Source organism: Cebus imitator, unplaced genomic scaffold (assembly GCF_001604975.1).
Source record: "Cebus imitator isolate Cc_AM_T3 unplaced genomic scaffold, Cebus_imitator-1.0 Scaffold224, whole genome shotgun sequence".
Taxonomy (NCBI): domain Eukaryota; kingdom Metazoa; phylum Chordata; class Mammalia; order Primates; family Cebidae; genus Cebus; species Cebus imitator.
The window spans coordinates 308044-323001 of NW_016107539.1; the positions used below are offsets into that span (position 1 = coordinate 308044).

Here is a 14958-nt window from a genome sequence, read left to right on the forward strand (position 1 = left end):
TGTAATAAAGCAAATATTTACATTAAGCACAATACAGCAATTTATTTAGATGCTTAAAATGAATACAAAGGGAAATAAAGATCACAAAATTATACATACTACAACAGTGTGTCATATATTAGATGGTATAAATGAATACACCAGGATGGTGTTAACTAAAGATAAAACTAAATATCCAAAATGCAGCACTCATTGGTTTGCTGCTTCAACACAACACACTTTTATACAGATCTAAAAGGTGTCAAAATTAGTAGCTGCAAAGTCAATTCTTGCATGTGATTTTAGCTTAAAAGATTTCAGAAAACATCTGAAATACCAGTTTTTGTTTTTGACAGCTGTAAATGTCAAGGATATTCAGAACAAGAAAAATCCTATAATACAAGAGAGTCCAGATATATATCTTACGTGGCTGGCCTCTGTTGCAAGATTGTACAAGGTTATGTGCAAAAACTAAGTCTGTCCAAAAGTCCATACTAGCGCAGTTTTGAGCTTTTGCTAGGTAAACTAGATACAGCGTTTATTACACAGCAAGGTCAACACTAAAAAAAGAAATCTATGATGGGCACACAGTAACAGTATCATGAGCATCACTTGAATAGGTCTAAAAGACTGTACAAATATACATTTCAACTATTCAGAATGAATACATGAAAAAAAATCGCTTTTCCCAAAGTCTACTATACACATTAGACTGGTAGCTTTTACGTTGGCCCTACACTACCATGTGAATTAGGTTAACACTTCTCAAAGACATCAGACCAATCATTTTACAGAGGGAAAGAAATGTTGAAAAGGCAGATAAAATAAACCTCTGCTTTTCCTCATGTGTATTCATGAGCCACCAGCTTATTGGTTTTCACATTTAGTTACTGTGTCTGTCAGAGAAGGTTCTGAAGCAAGATCAGCCTATCGTGTCATAGACTTAGAAATACCACTGGAACTCAGTGGCCACATGTCCCACAGTCCAACCAGTACTCACAAGGCGGTACCAGTTAGAAGACAGCTTTGCAATCACACTGAATGGAGATTAGAGTTCTAGGCTGCAGCATGTCACCGACGCCAGGGAACCTGGCACTCAGGCCTGTTGGCTGCTCAGTTTAACTCCAGCTAAGCTGCCATGCATCGGCTCAGCTACTCCATCAGTCATGTTGTCAAACTGTTCCCCATCCTCACTGTCAATTGTGCTATTCTGCCACTCAATCTGGGGGTTAGATAAGCGCTCATCATTCTCAGATGCATTCTTCCACTGTGACTGGTCCTTGGACCAAAACCCTTCAACTTTTCCATAGGAACTATTCTTCCATTTCAACTGCTCTCTGTCACCTTGCATGGTAGCCTTTTTTTTAGCAGCTGGCTTACTGCTCCTTGCATCTTCACTTTGGGAAGACTCATCAGACCAGGTTCCTGGTTTCATTTCGCAGGTATTGTCCTCAAAGTCTGACACTTGTTGGGACCCAGGCCCACTCTCAGATGGAGAAGCACCATCTTTCCACTCAACAACATCGTCTTGGTCAACCTCACTATCAGAAGCGTTGTGCATTAGTTTGGTTGGTTCCTCAGTCAAATGAAGAGTTTCGTATTTTGAACCATCCTCCTCTTTTTGGTCTAGCTTCTCCTCAGATTCTAAAGCATCCTCAGGAATTACCTTCAGTACATGTTCCTCTGGGTTATCATTAGGGATTTTAGGCTCAACTTCAAAAACGGGTTCAAAAGGGCTACCACTTTCATTGGATTCTTCTTCCAAATTTTCAAAACTGTCTGAGGAACTGTCATCTTCTTTCCCAAGGTTGAGCTTTTTGTCAGCAGTCTTACTAGCATTGACTCTGGAATCCTTCTCATCATGATTTTCAAATAGCCACTCTGCATCAAAATCCATCTCATGCTTGACTTTATTTAATTCTTTCATGTTAAACCCCAGCAACACGCCAGGCTTGTACTTTTCACAATCACGGACACACTTCTTCCTTTTGTTACTAAAATGGGAAGCAATGTCACTCTTCCATAACCATAAACTGGCTGCTAGCTTCTCAATTTCTCTCCTGGTGGGATAGGGTTGCTTGTTAAAATACTTTGTTAGAAAGCTTTTCCTGGCTTCATAGGAATCATCTTCATGACCCTTGGGGTCTAAAGCTAAAACAACAGGCTCTTCAGGCTTCTCCTCAAAGAAGCTGGGTGAATCACTATCGTCATCTAACTTCCGTTTTTTCAGTAAGGGAAATTCCATTTGCTCGTAAGTGCGCTTCACAGGTGCCAGGCTGGGAGACTGATTAAGCCGAGAGGGTGCATTTGTCTTATCCTGGCCGTTTTGGGTCTTTCCAACTCCCCTGCAGTGAACTAGATGCAGAGTGATAGTCGAGGCGGTCATGTTGCTGGTATACACACCAAGGCAATGGATACATTTGTAGGTGAGCTTTTTCTCAACTGGATGAACTGTCTGAATAACCTGGTGCCTCTCTCGTAGGTGATGTGCAAGTGCATCTGATATGGGTCCTTTTAGGATTGAAAAGCAAAGAGGACAAAGGGTTTTCCCAACATCTTTTTTATAGGGCACTGCAGCTTGAGGTGAACTTTTAACAGGGATATCTGCCTTTTCCTGAACTTTTGGCTGTGGCTTTGGAGGAACTGGAGGGTTATTTTGGGCATGGTAAGCAACAGATTCAGCTGGGGCATCTCTCAGGTTGTACGTGGTTACCAGGAGATGGATGTTAGTGTGACTGCCCTGCTGCAATGTCAAATCAAAACTCAAAGTAGAATCTGTTTTAGGTCCCATCTCTTCATCAATGTGAACCATCCGCATGTGTGCGGCCATCTTTTCCACATCATTGAAAGTTGAACGGCAATATGGACAAGACAGACCATGAATTAACATATGGTTGAGCAGGGTATCTGTGGGCAAATAGCGATTACAGTACAGGCATTTGCTAGTAAAATTGTGTATTTTCATAATGTAGTTGGCTACTGCTGGGACTTTCTCAGCTTTATGTTCTTTTTCGAAGTGCACACTATAGACATTTTCAGGAAAAAGCTCATTACAGATTGTACATATTTTCCACTTTTGAGTTGAGGAAGTGTTACCTGGGGGAGGGCCTGTGGCAGCTGCAGTAGGTTTAGAGCTGGACTGACCTAACACTCTGGATGCCTGCGACTGGGAGAGGGAAGGAGACTTTAACTGGCCCGACGAGAGAGAAGAGGCATTGGCAGACTGCAGGGAGTATCTTGCTGGTGCCTGGGACCTCTGCTCAGACCCAAGCCCATAAGACCTTCCATTTCCACTTGGAAGTAACTGCTTTACAGACTGAGATTGTTGAGGAATGGAAACTGGTGCATTGCCCCCTAGACCCAGTCTCATTGACTGACCAACACTGTAACCCTGACCTACAGATTTGACTCCATAGTTGTTCTGCTGTAGGTGAACATTGGACATCATGTTGACTCCTGTAGAATTTAAGTTAGGCTTTGGTATCGAGAGTCGATTCACCATCTGCTGTGATGGTAAAGACCGGACATTTCCAGAAGCAAGGGAACCAATTCTTGGTGGGAGTCCCATACTCTTCTTGTCTTGAGGTTTGGGAGCAATTAGCATCAAGGGTTTGGATCGGGGGACCACTACATTTGTGTGACCAATCATGGCAGTGACCTGATAGCCAATACGTTCGTGGTCTTCGATGACATGCTGTACCAAAGCTTCATAGGACTTTGGCATGAAAAGGCATCGCTTGCAGTGAATACTACTCTCTTCTCGGGCATTTGAGCCTAAGGGGACTGCGCCATTGAGTGATTTTTCTCCTGCCTTTGCTATGTAAGGTGCTGCCACGTGCTGAAAATGTTCCCTGTAAATGTGCTTCCTAACTATTTCGTAAAGAGGATCTCGGTAAGTGCACTTCTTACAGTAATAAACAGCTTGCTCTACACTGTCAGCCTGCTTAGGTTTAAGGCCATCATTTTTGTTTTTATCTTTGAAAGTGCTGAGGCTGCTACTTGGTGCGCTGGCGTTTGGAGCATGAAATATTTTAATGTGTGTTTCCAAAGTCTTTTTGTCTGCATTGAAGGTACAGTAGGGGCAATTAAGGAGAATCCTATTTTCAAAGTCTTCACTATGGACATTTCGGAAATGACTTTTGTAGGCAGAGAAGAATTTTGAGGAAAATGGACAAGCGCTGCAGCAGAAAGGTTTTGTCCGATAGTCCTAAAGTAAACAAACACAACTAGAATTAGAATGCCACTTCAGATAAGCAGTTACCAGATTCCAGATGCCCCCCATTCTTAATAATGCACTGATTTTAGTCTGTTGTTTTTTTTTTGTACAGTAACTTTATAAAACAGAAAAAACTAAAAAAAAGCTAGCGTATTTTTGAGTGTAAATTAAAGTCAATGCTAAGTTCTTTCTCAATGTTTAGAAAAGGTCACATTAGACAAACCAAAGACTAATGAGTTCAAGATAAACATTTTGCAGCTAGAAATGACAAGAAAAACCTAAATGAAGGAAGTCACTAAAGACTTCAGGTTTACCATACAGTCATGTGTTGCTAAACCACAGAAATACATTCCAAAAAATACATGATGGTGTGAAATCCTAGAGTGTATTCGCACAGACCTAGACAGTACAACCTACTACATATCTAGGCTACATGGCATAGCCTATTGCTCTTACGTTACAAACCTGTACAGTATGTTTCTGTACTGAATACCCCAGGCAATGATTAGCACAATGGTAAATATTTGTGTTTTTAAACATAGCTAAGCACAGAAAAGGTATAGTAAAAGACAACATAACTAGTAAACTATACTATATAGGGCAGTCACCATGATTTGCTTACAGGACTGAAGTTGCTCTGGGTGAGACAATAGATATGAAAGCCTGGGATACTACTGTACAATGCTGTAGACTTTATGAACACTTAGCTACACAAACTTACTAAAAAAAATAATCATGTGTTTTTTCTCACTGTTGCTCAGGCTGGAGTGCAGTGGCACAATCACAGCTCACTGCAGCCTCAACCTCTTGAGCTCCTACCTCCAGCTCAGCCCTGGAGACTTACAGGAGTCTGCCACCACACTTGAGTAAATTTTGTTGAGACAGGGTTTCACTCCGTTGCCCAGGCTGGCCTTGAACTCCTGGGCTCAAGCAATCCTCCTGCCTTGGGTTCCCAAAGTGCTGGGATTGCAAGCCACTGTGCCCAGCCCTAAAAAAATATTTTTTCTTCAATAACAAATGAACTTCAGCTTGCTCTAAATTTATATGCTTTTAAATTTTTGGCTTTTTGACTCTTTCGTAGTAATACTTACCTTAAAACACAAACACAATTGGCCAGGTGCTGGGCCTCATGCCTGTAATCCCAGCACTTTGGGAGGCCCAGGTGGGTGGAACACCTGAAGTCAGGAGTTTGAGACCAACCTGACCAACATGGTGAAACTCTGGCTCTACTGAAAATGCAAAAAATAGCTGGGCGTGGTGGCAAGCACCTATAATCCCAGCTACTCAGGAGGCTGAGGCAGGACAATCGCTTAAACCCAGAAGGCAGAGGTTGCAGTGAGCCAAGATCGTGCCACAGCACTCTAGCCTGGGCAACAGAGTTAAACACCAAAAACCAAAACACAAACACATTGTAGGACTGTACAAAAATATTTTCTATCTTTATATACCTATTCTATAATCCTTTTTCTATTACAATTTTGAAACCTTTTTTTCCCCCCCTTAAAAACGAAGACACAAATGCATACCTTAGTCTAGGCCTACAGAGTGAGGATCAACATCACTATCTTCCATCTTCGTAACTTGTCCCACTAGAGGGTCTTCAGGAATAATAACACACGTGTTATCGTGGGAGCTGCCACCTCCCATGATAACAATGCCTTCTTCTGAATAACTGTGGAAGGACCTGCCTGAGGCTCTTATTGAGGCGGCGGCACACTGATCAGAATATGTCCATGGTGCTTCGATTCCTTTTTTCATCACAGATTTGCTTGTATACAGATAATGACCCATGAACATTCTTCTCTATTAATGAACACAATTTCGCATTGAGATCCATGTTTTCAAACTTAAGGAGCTTGCTGAGGTCTGCAAAAGCTTCTGCTAAATCCTTCACTGTATATTTTCTTGGGGGGTTCTTTTGCTTTTCCTGCAGTTTCCTTTTCTCTTTCCTCTTCAGCTATGCATTCTTATTCCAGTTCCCACAGCTCCTCACCAGTTAATTCCTCAGGAACTACCTCTAGATCATCCTCTAAGGTCATCCTCATCAACAAACAGGTTAAAGTCGTTTGCCATCTCAATCAGAAACCTTGTGATTTATGCAAATCCTCTCAAGTCATGGACAAACCTCCTGAGTGTATATTTTTAGATGTCATGCATATACTCCTTGTTGAAATTACCCCAAGCCCAAGCAAGATTCTTAATGCAGTCACAGATATTGTAATCCTTCCAGAATTATATCAGAATCTTCTCAGTGTCTTCCCCAGCTGCGATGACAAGGCAAAGGACTTTCTCAGACAGAAGGCCTTAAAAGCTGCTGTAACTCCATCAGTTGGATCAAAGAGGTGGTGTTTGCTTATTATTGACAATAAACAAAAGCTTAAAAGGTATGTTATTCTCTCAATACTACCTCTCCATTTTGCAGGCATATCAATTCAGGAGGTCATCTTGGTAGAGTCACCCATGACTTCATGTGGCTCCTGCAGTGCACTGGCCAAGTGTGTGTGTGTGTGTGTGTGTGTACTGATATGCCTGAAGCCCCTAGGGTTCTCACTGTGCCACAAATCACAAAGGGTTTCAATTTGTAGCCTGTAACATTGCCCTCAAGCAAGACTGTCATCCGTCCTTAAAAGCCTTGAAACCTTGCATTGCTTTGGCCTCCTTATGTATCAAAGTCCTTTTATCTGTTTCCAGAATACAAAGGACTCATCCATGTTGAAAATTTGCTCTGCCTAGTAATCTTCCTCCAGACTCACTTATCTAGAGCTTCCCAAAATTCTTCAGCTGCCTTCACATCAGTACTCACAGACTCACTTTTCCAATATGTAATGAGTAATGATTCTTGAATTGTTTAAACCACCCAGAACTAGCAGTAAATTCAACATCACAGCCAGGTCCAGCCTTTTCTTTCTTTCGTTTTTTTTTTGAGACGGAGTTTCACTCATGTTACCCAGGCTGGAGTGCAATGGCGTTATCTCGGCTCACCGCAACCTCCACCTCCTGGGTTCAGGCAATTCTCCTGCCTCGGCCTCCTGAGTGGCTGGGATTACAGGCACGCACCACCATGCCCAGCTAATTTTTTGTATTTTTAGTAGAGACGGGGTTTCACCATGTTGACCAGGATGGTCTCGATCTCTTGACCTCGTGATCCACCCGCCTCGACCTCCCAAAGTGCTGGGATTACAGGCTTGAGCCACCACGCCCGGCCTAGGTCCAGCCTTTTCTTTCAACACTGCCAACAAACTTTTTGCTTTGACTGTGATCATCATGGTGCTGAGAGGTACACCGCACCATGTGTATCTGTGTCTGGTCTTCAAGCTGGGTCATCAGAAGCTTCTGTCTGTCTGATAAAGGTCCTTCTTGAATTTTTGTTAGTCTCACTGCCTTCAATGAAGCAGATGCTTTAAGAGCTTCTGTCACTTTGTTCTTGTTCTTCAAGATTGTAGCTATGGTGGAATAAGACATGCCTGACTGGCAAGAATTTACCATCACTGATTTTCCACCTTTGTAGTCCCTTAATCATTTGTTTCCGGGTCAATCACTCAACATGGCCTCTTACTGGCAACATTATAGACTTTGTACGCTAAGGGGCCATGATGAACAAAATACCATGAGATTAAACCAGCACAAGAGAAAATGATGCAATAAAAAGATACAGTAAACACGAGATATATGAGGCTGCTACCAGTTTACCATGAAACGCTGTTTTAAAGTAAACTTTTTTATTAAGTACATTCTAATAAAAAGTATATATAGCAAATAAACTGGTAATGTAGTTTTTAATTATCATATGAAGTAGTCATGTGCTGATGTTTCTGTCTAGTACAGACTGCATATGCAACTATGTTCCCTAAGACTATAATGGGGCTGAAAAATTTCTGTCACTTAGTATTTACTGTATAGTTGACCCGTCAACATGGGTTTGAACTACTTATATGTGGATTTTTTCCAAACAAATTCAGATGAGAGATACAATATGCTTGGGATGCAAAAATCTCCTATACAGAGGGCTAGCTTTTGGTATATGCAGGTTCCTCAGGGCCAACTGTGGGACTTGAGTATGCAAGGATTTTGGTAATGAGCTTTTAATCATTATTGGAGTGTACCACTTCTACTTATTTTTTAAAAACAATGTTAACTCTAAAACAGCCTCAGGGAGGTCCCTTCAGGAAGTGTCCAGAAGGCACTCCATCATGGCTGATGGCTCCATGTGTGTTACTACTCCTGAAAACCTTCCAGTGGGACAAGGTGGCAATCTAATTTTGTCTCTGTGTCTTAGTTTTTAACAGTTTAAAAAGTTTAAAAAAAAAAAAAGGTTTAAGACTAGAAAAAAGCTTTTAAGTATATAAGGACAAAATATTTTTGTACAGCTGTACAATGTGTTCGTGTTTTGAGTATTACAAAAGATTCAAAAGCTAAAAATTTTAAAGTTTGTAAAATAAATTTATGTAGCCGAAGTGTGTTTATAAAGTCTACAGTGATGTACAGTACGTCCCCCTTCATAGTCACTCACCACTCAGCAACTTCCAGTCCCTCAAGTGCCCTATACAAATGTACCAAGTTTTTATTTTTTATACTGTATTTGTAATGTACCTCTTCTATGTATCACTATGTTTAGAAACACAAATACTTACCATTGTATTAGTCACTCTTACAGTAGTCAGTATAGTCACATGCCATACAGGTTTGCAGCCTAGGAGCAACGGGCCATACCACATAGCTTAGGTGTACAGTAGGCTATACCACCTAGGTCTGTGTAAGTACCCTTTATGAAGTTTGTACAACAACGAAATCACCTAACAAGGAATTTCTCAGAATGCATCACATCATTAAGCAATGCATCATGGTATTATGTGCTATAAATAACTATATGTGCTATACTTCTATATGACTGACAACACAGGTGTGTTTACACTAGCATCACTACAGACATGTGTATGTTGTGCTATGATGTCATTAGGTAATAGAGGTTTTTCAGCTCAATTATAATCTTACGGGATCACTGCTGTAGATGAAGTCCGTCACTGACCAAAATGTCGTTATGTGGTACATGACTGCAGTAAAATTCAGGGCCAGAATATTTTAGTACAATTAGACAATTTTAACAGATAAAGCTATACCCTTTTATTCCTTTCCCCATTATGGAGAAATTTTCATAGAAAAAAGGCAAATCTCCATTTTTTTCTCTGATTAAAGTATAGGGTAGTATCAGATTCAGTGCTGATCAAAAAAATGACTGATTTCAAAAGTTGGCTTTCTTCTTTAAGCCATGCTGCTCTTTCTCAACCAATAACACTTCAAAACAGTTAATGAAGTAACAGCTGCTTTGATTCAAATCAAGAAGTTAAATAAAATGTCCTACAGACTGTGTGGAGGGTGTGGTATTTAAAAGCCAATAATGGATTATGGAATATACTGATATCAAAGAGCAACTTTCAGAATTAGGATTGTTAACACTTATCTAGTCAGTCCTTTGATGATGATAGGTTAACTGACATATGCATGGCAAGAGATGATCTTTTCTCCCTAGAAACCAACTTTGTTTCAGATATTGGTTTGAACTAAGATGAAATACTCTGCTTCTCCTCAAAGCTCAACTCTTTAGTATTCAGCTACGAGGCTTTCAGATTGATAAAACTGAATTAAATAGATGATGTGTCCCACTGGAAAGCATTCTCATTCTAAGACTGCTGGCTAGTACCTTTGCCTAGGGTACTAAAAAAAAAAAAAAAAAAAAAAAAAAAAGTCATCAAATTTTGGAGGTGAAGTTTAGAAGTACTAATTCCCTGAAGAGTTTGTTCCAATAGATGAACAGATCATTAACGTAGAATGAGACTCACTCCCCCTCAATACATGACATCATCACGTATTGATATCTGCTGGCACTGCTAATATTGTTTATAATGCCAGTATGCAAAAAGTTAAGTCTTATCTCTGTCACTGCCGTCCTACAGAGGACGTCCTTCCCAGGCCTCCCATAGAAGTTGGATGCCATCAACATAGAGAACTAAGAAAAGCTTAATTGTAAGGAAGGGTCTGGTCTTTTTCTGTGCAGAAAAAACAAGAATGGCAACACAGACACAGAAACACAGAAGACGCAGAAAGATAGAAGAGCCAGAGTGCTTTAGGGGAAATGCTGGTATACAGCAGGCTCCGTAACTTTTAAGTAACAAAATTTCCCTTTCTTCTTAAACCTAAAGTTTCAGTCCATTGACAAAAACAAAGTTTTTCTTAGTCTTCCCACTGCTCAGGAAAATACGAAATGCAATTTTGACACTTTCCACATTAGGTTGTTGCCTAGAATCACTGCATCGCTTAAAAAAGGCCTAGAACTGAAAAGGGAGTATACCATGCTGCCATTTGAGGAAGTCTCCTGTGCCACTCACCTGGTTTTTCGTAAGTGAAGGGTCCCACAGTCCTACATCCTCCCATGTAGTGTTTTTCAAATAAAAGTCATTAGGTTCAAATTGTTTAAAATCCTAGAAAACAGTGAGAGAAGTTTACGAAAACATAGCGGTATAAACGCTAACCCAACCTTACATATAAATCTGACTTCTAACTAAGATGGAGAGAGGACAGGAAAACCAACCCCATCAAGAACTTAAACTAGGAGTGATAAGGCTCTTAAATACAAAAAGGCATACGGAAGTTGCAGTCTACATTTTATATCAACCAACCACTCTCCTGATGGTCAGCCAGGTTTCCAAGGAAACTGCTGAAGTTCTAATTCAGTAAAAAATTCAGCCACACACTAATATCAAAGCACTTTTCATTAGAGTACCGTAACTTATCGGTTAGAGTACTGGAATAGTGTCTAAAATAGCAATGTTTGCTTATAGCCCTGCAGATATAATTTCTGGTTCTGTGCAAAAAAAAAAAAAAAAAAAAAAATTTTTTTTTTTGAGGGGAGGGGGCAGGACATCAGATCAGAATGAAAACTCAGAATTTCAAACCCAAAAAGGCATAAAGAAAGCTATTCAAAGAAAGTTAAGCCATATGATGTTAAATTTATACTCTAATGTAAAAATTTAATGGCCCACTTCCCTCCAGACTAGGAAGATTAAAAGTAATTAGGGTAAAATCCCACTTGTTCCTGAAAGGTTCACAGTTCAAGGTAGAAAACGAAGTATACACGTAAATAATCATAGGAGGAACAAATCAAATGCATGACAGAAAACATACTGTGATGTTGGCATTAATTGTTTCTATGAAGATGATCCACAGAGTGCAAAGTGAATAGACTGCTTCATTTGGGCAGATCTACCTGAACTTTGGGTTTGGAGAAAGGCTACTTCCACACTTGGAACATAACTAGAGAAGTCGACTTTTGAGCAGCTTCAGTTTCCAAGATATACTCTTCAAGCATTAGTGGAACTCAAAATAAGAAAATTTGTTGCATGAATGAATCTGCTTTTTTACTTCCAATTCCATTCAAACATCTAACTGACCACCTAGTATGTGCAAAACACTGTGCTAGGTGCTGGGGACAAATGGATAAACAGGGTAGCTATGGTCCCTAGCCAGCTACAACTTAAAAGGTTAGTAGGGGAAACAGCTTCAAACTTTTCTTTTCAATCCGGGACTTCGACCAATAAACCGTAAGACCTCGAACAGTGAGATGTGGAAAAGGAGGAGACCGCTGCATGGCTATCTCACAGGGCTGTGATAAAGCTCACAGAATAAAACAGCTTGAAAAACAGTTCATAAAGCGCAAACTGTTACACAAGGGGGAAAATAATAGTCTACGATGGGTCAAAAGGGGCAACAAATGCTCAAATCCTAAGGAAAGAGACAACAAGCACCCACACAACCATGCCTCAACAATTAGAAGAAGGTCAACCAGAACATTCAGGCATTATCAGAATGAGAACAGGCTTTGAGTCCCACAGACACTGCCACTTTCTCAGCTGCAAGGCTGGGCCTATTTTATTTGTTCTTCATCTGTAAAGTGGATATAAGAATTCCTACACTGCCTCCCGCCTCCATGGTCGTTTTAAGAAATAAAGGTACAGACAACTTGACAGCACCTAGTACAACTGCCTGACATGCTGAAGTCCTCAATGGTAGCCTTTTGCTTCAGGATGCAAAAATGAAAAAGCCCATTTTAGGGAGAAGGGCACAAGTTATGCTATTGAGAATGCTTTTGTGAAGCTACTGCTGTGGCTGAAATTCAGAATCACATCTAAGAATTAGCCATCTTGGCCACTGACACAAAGTAATGGATCAGAAGCTGAGTCATGTTAAAATTTAAAAATGACATGCTACTTACTTCTATATGTTCTTTACAGTATTCCAACCCAATGTCACTAAGTATTTTTTTCACAGTTTTCCGGGCTTTTCTTAAACTGCCAAGATTGTTGACAGGAAGTTGGAACATAGTTTCTATTGGAAAGAAAAATTTAAGTCAAAGTCAAAACACGTACAACTTGTAATATTTACTAATTCCACTGATGACAGGATCATAAACCCTACCCATCTGACAAAAAAGGTGCATAGGTATCCTCATCTAGTGTGAACACACACACACACACGCTTGCATGTGCATATGGCTCGCTCCATCCATCCATCCATCCATCCATCTTTTTTTTTTTTTAAAGACAGTCTTGCTCTGTTGCCTAGGCTGGAGTGCAGTACACTGATGGTTCACCATAGCCTCAACCTTCTGGGCTCAAGTGATCCTCTCACCTCAGCTTCCCAAGAGGATGGGACTCCAGGAGTGCGCCACCATGCCCGACTAATTTTCAAAAATTTTACATAGTGACTAGATCTCACTATGTTGCCCAGGCTGGTCACGAACTCCTGGACTCAAGTCATCCTCTCCCCCTGACCTCCCAAAGTGCTAGCATTACAGGCGTGAGCTACTGGGCCAGGCACGTATCTACCACGTTTTGAACACTTAAAAGTGGGCAAAGTAAGTACTCTCTGATCTTCCTAGTTTTTAAGAGGACATTTTGACTGAGTCTAATCTGGCATAATTCTGATTAGACTTAAAACAGTTCAGCGATGAACTTATAGTTGAGAATTAGAGAAATAATAGCAACCAATTAGTTTTAAATCAAGTGCTAGTGCTTTTCTCCTTCTGATGTTAAACTTCTGAGAACAGAAAAGTGCTTACCATTTCATCATCATTACACAGTTTTGAGTGCCAGGGTAGAGAGGATTTTGTTGAATTGGAACTGTCCTGCCTACTGCTATGGTATTCTTAAAAAACAAAAACAAAAACTTTACAGTTTCTGTATACTGCCCAAATTAACGACAGTAAACATATGTGACTTGACCAAAACATGCCCAGTTTACCCCTGTCTGCAACATACCTGGGCAAAGGCACTCACAAATGGCAACTGTTAGACTTTAAGGAGGATCCTTTGAAATCATGAAAAGCCTATATGTGTGTAAGGAAACTGAAAAATTATTTGAATGACTGAATACATTAAATCAGCTATTTAGATCAACTTTCCCAAGTTCCTTAAAAACAAAAGTTTGTCTTTAATGAGAAAATAAAATCAATAAAACTTGGGCAGTTGGGAATATGTATGGTTTCTAATGTGATCATAAATGCTTCCTATAATATGGTAAAAAGCTGTCAATTTAATAATCCAAGTCTAACACAATTTTACAGGATATAAAGTAGTTCTAAAATCCAAAACAGCAAAAACAAAAGGCAAAGCACCAAGAATGGAAAATTAATATATGCAAATCCAGTGGTCTAATAAAGGCTGTTACTCTGTAATACCAGTATCATCTGTAAACTGCAACTAATCCAAATATAAAATGTTGCCTCATTATTTTAATCCAAAATTAATGTCAACTATAAGAAATCAAAAATAAAAAGTGAAATCTATCAAAATCAAACTGTAACTCCTAGAAAATTTGAAACTGGGTATGTTACACTAACTTAGAATTCTCAAAATATTCTCTATCAAGTACCAAAGTTTAATTGGGGCCAAAAGAGTAAAGTATTTCGAAAAAACCTCAGCCTTATCACACGCAAGACAGAACTGTTGTTCACTATGAACCAATGACTATAGTGTCCCTTGCCCTCTGCCATGCTAGTAGTTTACATATTGTGCAGCCAAATGCAGATTTAGAAGTCTACTCTGACATAAATTAAGACCAAAGCAATTTTTTTGGTCCAAATTTTATCACTGAATGATTTAAGCCACCACAAAAAGATGGTTTCAAATCACCTTTCTGTGGTGGCTTAAAAACAGAAAATTCTTCATCAGTTGGTTCCTTTAAAACAGTTACTACATACCAAGTCTTTTTTAGAGAGATGCACATATTAGAAAAATATTTCAGAAATACAGAAAAGTGTTACAGGTCAATTCTGAAGAAACTGGGTATTAAAATGGATGCCCACAGACACCTAAGACTGGGAAGAGACATCTTGTTTCTCTATTCATTTCATAGACTATGTGCCAAAATTCAGGTATCTGGGAACTTTCTCAGTTAACCCTGCTTCACACTTCATAAGAGATGTGTCCAGAAGCCAGCCGTTACTGGTTTCCCTGCCTCCTGGATGAGTGACTCAACAATGTCAGCAAAACAAAGACATAAAGATTTGGAAATGCAGCCACCACTGAGGTCATTAGTCTATAGAAAACATAAAATAAGAATCAAGTTGCAGCTTGGGGTAAAGAAAATCCCATTCTCCTAAGTGCCTACCCATAGCTTTAAAAGTCAGTTTAAGACATTAAGATGAAACATGTCACTGCCTCGTAGGTATTTTTTCCTGAAAAAGTGAGTATGCCTATAAAGGAGTTCAG

At 39.8% G+C, this 14958-nt stretch overlaps 1 protein-coding gene and 1 long non-coding RNA gene across 4 annotated transcripts in view; both read right to left on the reverse strand.

Moving 5' to 3' along the window:
- The window catches only part of LOC108281331 (activity dependent neuroprotector homeobox), a 40151-nt gene continuing 25193 nt past the window's right edge, over positions 1–14958 (reverse strand). For all 3 annotated transcript variants that reach the window (XM_017496862.2, XM_017496861.2, XM_037727247.1), the window contains 3 exons: positions 12462–12574; positions 10579–10671; positions 1–4186 (listed from right to left, as the gene is read on the reverse strand). In XM_017496862.2, coding sequence (XP_017352351.1) covers positions 1076–4186; positions 10579–10671; positions 12462–12569 — 3312 coding nt within the window. In that variant the 5' untranslated portion in view covers positions 12570–12574 and the 3' untranslated portion in view covers positions 1–1075. The remainder of the gene's footprint in view (positions 4187–10578; positions 10672–12461; positions 12575–14958) is intronic.
- LOC119466749 lies at positions 4303–5408 on the reverse strand. Its single transcript, XR_005195211.1, has 2 exons — positions 5173–5408; positions 4303–5134 (listed from the first exon to the last, which is right to left on the reverse strand). It is a non-coding gene; the product is annotated as an uncharacterized LOC119466749 (long non-coding RNA).